This window comes from Lissotriton helveticus, chromosome 6 (assembly GCF_964261635.1).
Source record: "Lissotriton helveticus chromosome 6, aLisHel1.1, whole genome shotgun sequence".
NCBI classification, from domain to species: domain Eukaryota; kingdom Metazoa; phylum Chordata; class Amphibia; order Caudata; family Salamandridae; genus Lissotriton; species Lissotriton helveticus.
Window position 1 is genome coordinate 1,381,854,705 of NC_136067.1, and position 13,230 is coordinate 1,381,867,934.

Sequence of the window (13,230 nt, forward strand, 5' to 3'; positions counted from 1 at the left end):
ATGTTCGTTAGGGACAGTTATTGAAGTAATTTGTTTTCACATGTGAAAGTATTTGAGTAAAATTTGCTTTCATTTTTCTTTATGGTCAGTGTGTTTTGTTTGTGAATGTATTAGTACACCTGTCTTGATATCCTGGTTAGGTACGAGACTTAAGAAAAGAAACGTTGAAATACTAAATCAGTGTGTATTTCTGTCCGACAGAACCATTATTACTTTGTTTATTACCCACCCAGGTTCTGAGGGTTACAGGGTCACCCCATTACATGCATTGATTTGTTCGCTGAGGAGCATCAAGCTCTCCCGCGTACAATATACTTGTGAATTATTAAAGGCGGCCCGGGACCACAGACAAACCCTGGGAGGAAAAACGCCGCTAGAAAGGGAAGAAGGCCTAAAGACGTTCTCCACTCCCTAAACCTACAGCCTTCCAAAAGTCTCCGAGTCAGACTTATGCGGACCACTCACTACCCTCATGGTAACCCAAGGGTTGCCCAATGAACGGAAGAGTAGATGCACACTGCTGAGCCGTAGGCTGCAGGGACGCCCGACGAATACAAGTACGGCAACGTAGGACAAACCCACAATACCTGGGGGTCGGCAGGAGAGAAGAAACTCGGCTCCGACACCGATGCTTAGACCTGCAACCATCAGGTCCCTAGACTATCTCTTGTAAGGCTTCCCTCCTGTCTCTCGGCAGGGGAACCATTAATTCGTGAAGAAAACACCCCCACACAGGGATCCTACCACAACGGCCCAGCAACAGCGGGCCACCGCATGACGCCCACATGCCGCCACCCCTGCAACCAAGGCAGGAGTACGTACGACGCCAGAACCTCCTGGCAGGTGGTAGCGGACCAAAGCTAAGTACCGCCAACCAGTGAAGAGTAGGAGAGAGACTCCCCGTACTCATGGAAGACGCATCCTTGGCAACAAGGCACGGGGAATCGCAGACTGAGGGGCCAGAGACCCCTGGGGTGGTGGATGGGCGAGAGAACCAAGAGAAACTGAAACATCCCCGGTGGTCTCACCAGTAGTGGCAGAGCAGGAGGCAACCTAGCCGATGAGTGGGAATGCGAAAACTCAAAACTAAGCAAAAGGACCAACGTCCCTCGCTTACACGTGGTGAGTAGCCACAGACTCCCCATCAGAAGGGTTCCTCGACGCTGATCAGTTGCTCGGCATCGTGGGTGGACGGTGCTGGGAACACAAAGTCCCCTCCTACACAGAGGGGGCTCACCACGGAGCGAGGCCTGGAACAAGACCCAGGCCGCAAGCGCCGGCAAGTATACTGCGGCTGTAACCCATGACGTCGACCTCAGTACGACGTCACCATCACTAAGACAGTGACTGTCTCTACGACACCAACACTCCGACGTCAAAATGTCACTACGGTGTAAAACACCGAGACACCGAGCCATCCATAAAGGTGGCGTCTGTACCCAAAGGAAGATAGCGGAGCCCAAGCGACCAACGCCCCAAAAGGAGCATCACTGCTCCATGACGTCGAGCCACACCGCTCCATGACGTCGAGCCACACCGCTCCATGACGTCGAGCCACACCGCTCCATGACGTCGAGCATCCCCGCTCCATGACGTCGAGCATCACCGCTCCATGACGTCGAGCATCACCGCTTCATGACAATCTCCTCGACGTCGGGGCAGCTCCTCGACGTCGGGGCAGCTCCTCGACGTCGGGGCAGCTCCTCGACGTCGGGGCAGCTCCTCGACGTCGGGGCAGCTCCTCGACGTCGGGGCAGCTCCTCGACGTCGGGGCAGCTCCTCGACGTCGGGGCAGCTCCTCGACGTCGGGGCAGCTCCTCGACGTCGAGGCAGCTCCTCGACGTCGAGGCAGCTCCTCGACGTCGAGGCAGCTCCACGACGTCGAGGCATCTCCACGACGTCGAGGCATCTCCACGACGTCGAGGCATCTCCACGACGTCGAGGCATCTCCACGACGTCGAGGCATCTCCACGACGTCGAGGCACTCCACGACGTCGAGGCACTCCACGACGTCGAGGCACTCCACGACGTCGAGGCACTCCACGACGTCGAGGCACTCCACGACGTCGAGGCACCCCATGACGTCGAGGCACTCCATGACGTCGAGGCACTCCACGTCCTCGCCGCCGACCGACACCGCGTCATAGCTCAGACGTGCCCTTACCGGGGAGAACCCCAGAGGTAACAGCATGGGATTCGGTAGAGAACCCACCCTCTCCTCACCCAGAAACTGAAGATGCCTTCAAACTCCTCTGTTCTAAACCTGGGAGCCGAAGCTTCCCATCAAAGAAGCTACAGAGAAGACAGGTGTCCAAAGACACAGGCAAACACAGAATACAAACCTGTGAGCTTCAGCTTTGGTCTTTAGTACAGCTGCAGGCAAAGCACTTGTCAGACTAGAAGTAGTATAAGACAAGAATACTGCAGAAATTCTGCCAAAAAAACACAGCATAATGTAGATAAAGGCCAAAGACGTCGAGTGAAGCTGTAAAAATCCAAATTTATCACAAAAATAATATAGAAAAAGCTCAAAAAAGAAGAGCTAATGCTCCAGGGTCCTGCTAGCAGGAGCCAGAAAAAAGAACTGAAGGTGAAGGGGACCTGCAGTGCATTCTGGGATACTGTGAGGCTTCTGGAAAGTTCTCTTAAAGGCACAGTACCCTGTTTTGAGCCACATAATGGCAGCCTATGGGGCTTGTCTGTCCACTTCTTCCTCTCTATCATTCCAGAGGGTTTTGCTGTTACAGGCAAGGTTTTCTCTGTAAGAAAACCCTGGACAGGCTGTGCTGTTTGTGGATTTTTGGTGGAATTTCTAGTCGAAGTACTGGACAGGGTAGACTGTGAATATAGGCTGCATTATCTGTCTTTAAATTCGCTCTTAAGTGTCTGTGCAGTTCTGCATGTTTTGACAACGTAAGAGATTATTTTTTGATTGCTCCGGGGTCCGCGCACATGGGCGGGACTATTCACTAGATTATGACTATACACAGAGATCCCCTACTACAGAACCAGACTATTATTTGATACACCAAATCAAGGTCATTCTGGTTACAGCTTCTAGATTAAACCATGCGATCTTATAATGTTTACAAATTTTAGAGTAGTACGGAAAAACATGATAAACAAGATCATAGAATGATCTTAACTCAATAGCGCGGCGCCTGTAGAATAAACTCTTGGGCTCATAATCTAACCGCAAGACTTATTACAGGTCTGCAGCGCACAATTACACCGGAGAAGAGCTGGAGCACTGAAAGTGGGGGAGAGGACATGTTAGTTCTAGGCAATCTCCAGGTCATAACCCAAACAATAAGCTCCCTCTGGCTGTAAACCCGACCTTGTAGGCTAGTAGCTGATCCACAGCTCGAAACCAAGCATCACTAATTTTCCTAGCTGATGGCCTGCTCTAAACCAGATCTTGCCTAGCTCCTGGTTCTACCCATCAATCCACTGGGCTCCTTCGTTAACCCACACACCACTGAGAGTAAGGGCACGATTAGGATTGCCTGTCGGGAACAGGGATGGCCGACAGGTATTCGGCGGTCCACCAGACAGATTGCGGTCGGAAACATGCCTCGTAGCATGGAGGCTTGTGCTGCGGCCCGAAAAAGGGCTGCAGCACAAGCCTCAAAGCTACGAGGCATGATTCTAAACATCCCTGTACTGTGTGGCAGGCACGTGCCTGCCACTTGGTGCAGGGATCTTTAGGGGAGCACCCCTGGACCATGGCGAGAGGACCCTAAAGTCACTTTCCGCCAGCCTTTTCATGGTGGTTAACCGTCATGAAACGGCCGGCAGAAAGAGACATTATAATCCCTACAGCGGTGCCGGAGTAGGCACCGCCAATGTTGTAAGGACTGAACTCCATCCGACGATCTCCTTGAGCCCATCGGATACATGGCGGACGGTTTCTCCGCCCGCCTGCCCACCATCCGCCTGCCATCCTAATGCGGGGCGGGTCCTGCGTGGGCCGATGGTGGTGGGACCGCCACTGATGGCCGCGGGACTGCCACCATAGCCTGACAGTGGCGGTCTCACCGCCATCGTAATCGGGCCTTAAAATTCAAGCCCCCAATTGCTGAGCTGCGAACTCCAAACCTGAAACTTCAACTCTAATCCCGACATTGCCAGGCTCCCAAGCTCCAAACTAGACAGTGCTGAGAATCCCAGCTGTAAACCAGTGCATGCAAGGCTTGCTGGGACAATCCACACACTGAAGAGGATCCCAGATTCAAATCAGATGCTGAGATTCCAGTCTCCAAATAAGACATTGCCAGGCTCCCAAGCTCAAAACTAGACAGTGCTGAGAATCCCAGCTGTAAACCAGTGCATGCAAGGCTCTTAGCTGCAATCAACACACTGCAGAGCCGTTCAGCTTCTAATCAAACTATGTGGAGATTCCCATCTCCAAATAAGATGCATCTGCAGTTCCAAATCCAAATAAGGCAATGCTGAGATTCTCAGCACCACTCCAGACACTGCTGAGACTCCCACCTCCAAATTCAGACACTGTTAAACTCCCAGTTTCAATCCAGACATATGTTCAACTCTCTGCTTGACACAGCAGACCTTCGAGCTGATAATGCTAGATTATTTCCAGAAATTGTTTTTAAAACATTCCCGACTATTCAGTCGCCCAGTACACCAGGTGTAACAAAATTCCACTGTGGACAAAACACTCACAACTTACCATCGATGTTTGATCTTCAAAAGGTCTTGTGATGTTTTTTCTGATGGAAAAGAGAGAATTAAATGATATCCACCCGTAAGAACACAAAGAAGGCCATTAACAACAATCAGTTGAAAAACTAGTTTTACAAAATTATCTTCACCTAAAGAAAATGGCGCAAGCTACCAAGGAATATGGGGCAAAGACATCAAAATTCCTTAGCAGTAATCTGCTAAGAATCGATGTAATTTTAGAAAAAGAAATTATTGAATTTTTTTTTAGTTCTTTTAATATTCTTTTGTATAACAAAGATTGCGGTCTCTGAAAATATTAGTAAACAATTCAAAGAGTTGCTCATTATACCTAATAGGACACATTTTCTTACTTTTTTTGAGATGCACGACTTTAGAAAGTGTCAAACACAAATCTATCACTAGCAGTGTATATGAGAAGTGCATCACCATCATGATAACTGTTCATAGGTGATGAAAAAATGTAATTAGAAATATTTTAAACGAAGGAGACATCTCTTAAAGCAAGAAAACAACGCACTAAGCTTTATTTATTCAATAAAGACCTTTGAAGTTTAAATCGATTCAAACACCTCCATCAGCCACATATACCACGATATAAACACTATCTTGCGTGCAAAATGTTCTATAACTTGTTATCACTTAAACACTCTAAAGAATTCAAAAAGTATGCAAAATCATGCAAAACCATAATTTTGCACTATATTTCAGTGAGGACAAATTTCACAGTGAAAAAAGACAAGATAAATCTCAAAAGAAACCAGGTGCAACAAAGAGTAGCTGCTCACACTCTGGTTGTTACTGTGCTCCTGAGCTAAAATGGTGTCGCAAACAGAATGTAATTACACCACATGGAGAATTTCAGGAATTTCACAACCAAAAGAAAACCTTAATATCGCTTTTGTCTGGAACCATAAAAAGCAGGCCACATTTAGCTCGGTACAGAATATCTGCTACTGGCTCCATCTAAACAGCATTTCAATGTTTCTAAATAGCATTTCAGCATGTACAGACCAATCTTTCAAAGAATACAGTAATTGCGAATTACATGCAAACTATAAAAAGATTACAAGAGCGGGGACATGGAGTCCCGGATAACCACATGTTGATAGCCATAGTTTACTGCAAACATGTTTTAGATTTCCTCTAGACTTAAGCCACTCGTCCTCCCATTGCTCGCTCAAACGTGTATTTCACACACTTCCCCCAACCATTGAGATACTCGAAAAGGGTCTTGACATTTCCAGTCCTAGCCAGTACTAAGCAGGCGTTCATCATATCCAGAAATAAGCTCCATCTGAAGCTTAAGATTAACACAGTGATGGGGGGCGTGGCCAGCAGCATGGCCGACTAGACGTGCCGGCACTGAGCTCCTGCCGAGCCCACTGATTATCCGACTTTACCAATCCCCCAAGACCCAGAAACGCCACCGAAGCAGGGAGCTGAAGCCCGGGTACCTGTTACGGGCCACTGCGGAGCGGAGACGAAGTCGATTCCTGCCTGGGCACCGTGTGTAACGGTGGCTCTGCTGCCTCACGGTGATCGAGATGGCGGCCTCGGCGCTCGGATAGAGAGAGGCGCACAACGAGGACCGACGGACCCGCACCTCGCTGCCACCGATCCGTGGGGGCCCCGCTGGGTGCTCGGCAGCCGGGCGGACGGCTGCTTACCATCTCCGCCGAACATTGAGAGCGGGACAGCGGCGACCACCGACCGCCTCACCCAATATGGCGGCCGGCGTGGAGGCTCCAGGAGTGTGACGGCGGGGTCCCCCCCACTGCTATCACAGCCGGACAGAGTCTGTGTCCGGACACGGGCTCAGGGACGGAGCGAAACCGGGGCCTGCACCGAGGTGAGGAGCTCCGTATCTGCCCGGCGCGAGGACCAGGGTCAGCCCCTGAAGCGGCGCCCGCCTTTACCAACATGGCGGCCGCGCGCTAGCTGTGTACTCCGGGACGGCGCTTGACTCAAGGACAGACGCGGAGGCCTGCCGGGGGGGAAAGGGTCGGTCCCTGCCACCCTAGAACCCTGCGGCCCGCTCAGGAACAGGAGCGACGGGGCGTCACCACGAGCCCTCTGCCACCAGCGCCGCACCACTGCCCTTCTACCTGGCGCTCTGGGCCCGAGGCGGTGAGGAGCACGGGGAGGGCCCGCACGAGTCACAGGTGGAGATATACTTCCCCCCCCCCCCCCCCCCTTGGGGCCCCCATCATTTAGAGCCTGGCTCGGTCTGCCTGGCGCCGGGAACGGGGACCACCCTACACCAACGCGGAGGCACACAGTTGAAGACACTGGGGTGAAGGCGGTCGAGCCACAGAAGACCACTAGGGCCTGCCGGGGATGTGGTGACCGGGCCCTGTTGCCATTAAGCCCGGTGGCCCGCACGGGAAAGGGGGCGGTTGGACGACGCCGCTGGACCTCCACTTGCGGAGCTGCACCGCCTGTGCCCACGCCCTGAGACCCGCGCTTGAGACGGTAGGATCCTCGGGGAACAAAAACAAATCCACCCCGCGAGCCGCGAGCGGAGGATCGGCCCCCCCCCCCCGGCTATCCACATCAGGCCAGGGAGTGTACGCGGGCCCCGGCCCAGAGACTCTCAGGATCACAATTGGGGGCCGCCCGAGGGCATTGCGTGGTCGAGGAGCTACTTCACTCTGCCTCTGTTCCCGGCGCACGGCCGAGCCCAGCGACACCGCAGAGGGAGGCAGGTTCATCCCAGAAGCCCCTGGCCTCTAGACAACGCAGCTATGGGCAAGAATGCAACGACACCCAAGACCAAGAGGCAGGGCACGATGGACAATTTTGCTGCTCCGCGACCCACGGTGGAACAACGGCCCGTGCAATCAGGCGCACGCAATGACACGGACATGCTGCTGGAGGCCATACAGGCGTCTAGAACGGACATCCAAGCTTCACGAGCGGCCTTGGAAACCAAAATCGGGGAGGTAGGCTCCGAGGTTACGCTGCTACGCCAGGACTTTCGAAACTTGACCGACAGGGTCACGGTGACCGAGTCAAGATTGACGGACACTGAGAAGTCGGTCTCTGAGCTGAGGAAGGATATGGCAGAGCTCCAGGCCTCCCACCGTCAACTTCTGTGGAAGGTGGATGATGCCGAAAACAGGTCAAGGCGGAACAACCTGCGCTTCGTGGGCTTTAGAGAAGGGATTGAGGAAAGGAGTATGACCGCCTTCCTCCTCGACTGGCTCAAAAAGACCTTCCCTACGGCGCGGTTTTCCCCGTGTTTTATCATAGAGAGGGCGCACAGGGCGCTCCTGGCCAAACCACCGGAGGGTGCGAGACCACGACCGGTCATAGCCCGGTTTCTGAACTTTGCCGATCGAGATCTGATATTGCGAGAAGCCAGGACACTGGGTGAGATCCGCTTTGAAAACACCACCATAATGATCTTCCCGGACTACAGTCAGGAAGTTTCTAAACAACGCCGCTCCTTTGACGCCGTGAAAGCAAAGCTGAGGTCCCTCAACATCCAGTATATGCTCCTCTTCCCGGCCAAGTTAAAGGTCATCTATCAGGACAAATCCATCTTCTTTGCACACCCGGACGACGCGTGGCAATGGCTGGAGGAGCGACCTATCCTGAATAGTAGGGAGGCGGCGGGCCGGGCAGAGATGGACCGGTCACTGCGGGAACGACCGACATGGGAGAGGCCGAGGCCGCCAAGACGGAGACTGAGGAGGACACAGCACAAGACGCCGCAAACTCCATACAGGACAAGCACACGGCAGGACGGGAGGCGAGGCAGGTCCGCGTCACCGGGTACCGACTCCGTGGCAGGCTCGAGGGTTGGTAGCCTGAGAAATGGAATCCGCTCTGCAGACGAAGAAATGGAGGAATCGGAGGGCCGCGCATCCGGAGAGGAGGGGGATGATTCAAGGAGTGATTCGTTGCACCCTCTGGCTAAAGAAATCCGGCAGCTGGAGCAAGACTCTACAGGTCGTGAGGGACAGATGGACACACAAGACTCACACTCGTGAACAATGATGCACTGGGAAAGGGAAAAGATGACGGCTCGGCGATACAGAGCAAGCAAGTTGGCACCCCCCCTAGTACTGTTCTTTGTGTTTTTAGCACTGGTTGCGGTTTATTGAGGGTGGGATGTGTGGGAGGGCGACAGGCCTACTCCCGTGGATAGTTGAGACCCGGATGGGGATGCAACTGGAAGGGGAGGGAGGTGGGGTGGGGGGAGTGGGATGGGGTTCTGTTACCATGTTACCCCACGTTGGGGTTGTTGAGAGTGTTGGGGAGGGAGGGGGGAAGTTCGTCAAACCCCAGCAGCAGCGACTTCGGGAAAGTTTACCCTTGCTACCGTCCCGGCCCTGGGGCCCGGTGCTGGATAGTCCTCAGGTGAAACAATGGCGAGTACACTAGCTACACCTCACGGTGAAGGCGCTGGGGTTAAGGCGCTAACCTGGAACGTTAACGGACTGGGTTCCAAAATTAAGAGGAGCCTGGTTACCGCATATATTAAGCGAGTGGCACCTGACGTCATTTTCCTTCAGGAAACACATTTGAGGGGGACCCGCTGTGCATTTTTAGCGCGAGGGCAGTACACAGTTCTGGCACACGCGGGATACACCATGGACTCACGGGGCACGGCAATACTAGTTAGGAAAACGGCACCTTTCACAGTCACACGTACATGGTTGGACCCACAGGGCTCGTTTGCCGGGGTGCAGGGGACATGGAGGAGGCGCAGGTACACTCTACTGTCGGTATATGCCCCACCCAAATTACAAACACGAACAATGCAGGAGATCACGGCCATTCTGCTAGACACAGCGGACACGATACAGATTGTGGGGGGGGATTTCAATGACGTGATGTGCACGACGCGCGATAGATCTGGGAACCCCCTCACGGTGGCTACAGAGACGGCTTTGGCGCGCAGAATGGCCACGATCGGTCTTACTGACGTTTGGCGGTGGCTACATCCTACCCACGTGGCCTACTCATTTTACTCTGGGGCCCACAAGGTCTTCTCTAGGCTAGATTACATTTTCACATCGAGACAGGAGCTTTCGGCGGGAGACGAGGCAGACTATAGGGCGAGGGGTATCTCGGACCATTCTCCGCTGTTCGTACATATAGGTCGGGGTAGGGGGAGAGGTCAGGCACAGTGGCATATGTCGCCATGGGATTTACAGACTCCTGAAATTCTAGGGGGCATAAGAGCGGATATCAAAGTTTTTCTGGCCGAAAATGAGGGATCGGTACAGTCCGGGGTGACACTGTGGGAAGCCATGAAAACGGTGTTGAGGGATCGCTTCCAATCCAGGGTGGGGGAGGCCAGAAGGAAACGCACGGAAGCCATAGCGAAGGAGGAGGCAAACATCTTGACCCGAGAGGCTGAATATCACAGAACAAAGGAGGAGGTAGATCTCAGAATACTGCTAGACACTCAAAGGCGGTATAGAGAGCTAAGCACGGACGAGGCGCGTACACAGGCGCTGGCCACCCTGCACCGCTTATACGATGTTGGCGATAAATCTGGTAAACTCATGGCATGGTTGAGCAGGCGCGAGAGAGCTGCCAGGTGGGTGGATTGGGTTGAGCTCCCTAGTAAGGCGCGGGCGTCCACAGACGGCGCTATAGCAGAGGCCTTTGCGACCTATTTCGAAGACTTCTACAGGGCGAGGGACCTAGGGGACTGCGAGGTGGTGCAATCGTTCCTGGGTAGTGTGGAAGTTCCGCAGTTGACCCCTGAGGATAGCGAGGCCTTGGAAGCCGACCTGTCCCTAGATGAAATTGCAGAGGCGATGGCTGCCCTGAAACCGGGGAAGGCCCCGGGACCAAATGGTTTCCCGGCAGAGTTCTTCAAACGAACGGGGGACCTCCTTTCGCGCCACATGAAGTCGCTGTATGCAGGTGCGTTTGCCTCCGGAGACCTCCCGCCGGACCTGGCCCTAGCTACCATAATCCCGATTCACAAGGAAGGCAAGCCCCGTGGAGACTGTTCCTCCTATCGCCCAATCTCGTTGCTAAATATTGAGACTAAAATCCTGGCCACTATTCTTGCACGGCGCTTACGACAGGTAATTCCGGGCCTGATCCACCCGGACCAGTCCGGGTTCCTGCCGGACAGGGCCACCAAACTCAACCTGCGGCGCACCCACAACTGGCTCCAAGAGGTCTGTGACAGGAGGGAGCCACATTGGTTCCTCTCCTTGGACGCAGAGAAAGCGTTCGATGCGGTCCACTGGCCTTTCCTGATGGGGACCCTTGAACGGTTTGGGTTTGGGCCCAAGTTCCAGCGCTGGGTGAAACTTCTATACTCGAAACCTAGGGCTAGAGTGCGCATAAATGGGCGAATGTCGAGAGAGTTCGCGATAGAGCGGGGGACGCGACAGGGGTGTCCGCTGTCCCCACTCCTTTTTACCCTCACGATCGAGATCCTTGCGATCCGTATCCGGCTCAACCGAGATGTGACTGGCTTCCACTGGGGGGAATCGGCCACTGAACAGGAGAAGATCTCCCTTTACGCCGATGATGTGCTGTTGTACGTGACCGACCCGGCTAAGACGATACCGGCCTTATTCAGGGAACTGGACGACTTTGGGGCGGTAGCCGGACATACTATAAACTGGCATAAGTCGGTCCTATACGACCCACAAGGTGCCCCGCGAGGGGAGGAGTTGCCTGAGCTGCTCATTCACACCACGGCAGGCTTCCGGTACCTGGGGGTCTTTATCACCAGAGATAAGCGGCGCTCCTACACGGACAATGTCGATAGAGTTTTGGTGGCGGCAAAGGCGGAGATGGATAGGTGGAGGCCGCTCCCGCTCACCATTTTGGGCAGGGCTGCCCTGTATAAAATGATCCACACCCAAAGTTTTTATACGCCCTGCAAAATGAGTATTATCCCCTCCCGGCTCTGACATTGCGGAAAATCCACACCGATCTCCGCTCCTTCTTGTGGTTGGGGAAGCAGTCCCGGGTGGCACTCACGACTATGCAGCGCCACCAATATAGTGGGGGTCTCTCATTGCCTAATTTGGAGGCCTATTACTGGGCGGAACACCTCACCCCGATCAACGATTGGATACACGCCCCGGCTGACCACCCCACCTATGCACTAGAGAGATCTAAATGGGGCAATAAGACGGTGCTCCACTTTTTATATGGTGGGAGGGGAGGCCGCCGGCTTCTCCCCGCGACTAGGATTACCCTGACGGCGTGGCGCAGAGCGTCGGTTAGAATGGGTTGGCACGAAAGGCTCACCCGCCAAACCCCCCTGTGGGCATGTAGGTGGCTGACTGAACTGAACAAGTTGCGCGGGTTTCAAAGGTGGGATGACATTGGCATCTCCACAGTTGGGGATGTCATAGCAAAGGGGGAACTTAAAACCTTCCAAGCACTGCAGCAGGAATTTGGACTCCAGAGAACCCAATACTACAAATACATACAGCTGCGACATGCATGGGGAGCCCAACACATATCTCTCACTGACATTCCCCAATTTGCACCACTTGAGGGCCGCCTACTGCAAGAACAGATACAGAGGGGGGCGGTATCCATGACCTACAAAACACTGACAAATAACATGTTGGGTGATCTGCAGGCCCTTAGGGAGAGGTGGGAGGCAGATGTGGGCACGCTGGAGGACCTGGACTGGGAACTCATACTCATGCACCCCAGAGAGGTGGCCATAAAATCGAGGCTTCGCCTCATTCAGTTTAAGGTCCTCCATCGGGCATACTTTGACAGGGTGAGGCTTTTTCGGATGGGGAGGGTTAACAACACCACCTGTCTACGATGCCAGCACCAAACGGGCGACTTCTTCCACATCATCTGGGAATGCACAGTGATACAGGAATATTGGGACGAGGTTTTCAATGAATTGAGTGCGATACTGGAGGTGGAGATACCCAGGGACCCCAAACTGGCGCTCTTGGGAATGTCCACGGAGGTGGATATCACGAGATACTTGCTCATTTTTCTGCTGCTGGCCCTGGTGGTCGCAAAAAGGGACATTGCAAGATTGTGGGGGGCGCCTGGGAAACCAAATCTCGAGGAATGGAGAAGAGGTCTAGATATGTATATGGCTGCTGAACGAGTTACGTATAAAGCTAGGGGCTGCCCCCGAAAATTTAGAAAAATATGGGCCAAGTGGAGGCACTACCATGGACTAGAGTAGGTGGGCGGGACCTGGTGGGGGAAGTGGGCGGGTGGTAGGATGAAGCACGGAGATGGTGCGTATGTTGCTGATTCCAGTATGTGTACCCTTGAAGGCTACGGGCCATGGGGATTGCTTATACTCAATGTCACACGTCTTAGAGGACCGAGAGAGCCATGAGGGTCGGGGGGGGGGGGGGGGGGAGTGGTTGGAAGGGTTCATGCTGCTGGGGAGGGGGGGGAGGGCGGGTAGGGGGGGGGGCTTCGAGGAGAGGTCTCTCAGTTACTACCCTTACTTATAGTTGATGGGGGGGGAGGGGAGTTCGGGGTGAAAATGAAAAATAAGTTCGTCAGGATGAATGCAATGTAAATGACTATTTCAAAAGTTGCGTA

At 53.7% G+C, this 13,230-nt stretch overlaps 1 protein-coding gene across 1 annotated transcript in view; it reads right to left on the reverse strand.

Moving 5' to 3' along the window:
- The window catches only part of RPF2 (ribosome production factor 2 homolog), a 92,596-nt gene that overhangs the window by 16,863 nt on the left and 62,503 nt on the right, over window positions 1–13,230 (reverse strand). Inside the window, exon 4 of the mRNA XM_078649161.1 lies at window positions 4,691–4,730. Within this exon, the coding sequence (XP_078505287.1) occupies window positions 4,691–4,730 (40 nt within the window). The remainder of the gene's footprint in view (window positions 1–4,690; window positions 4,731–13,230) is intronic.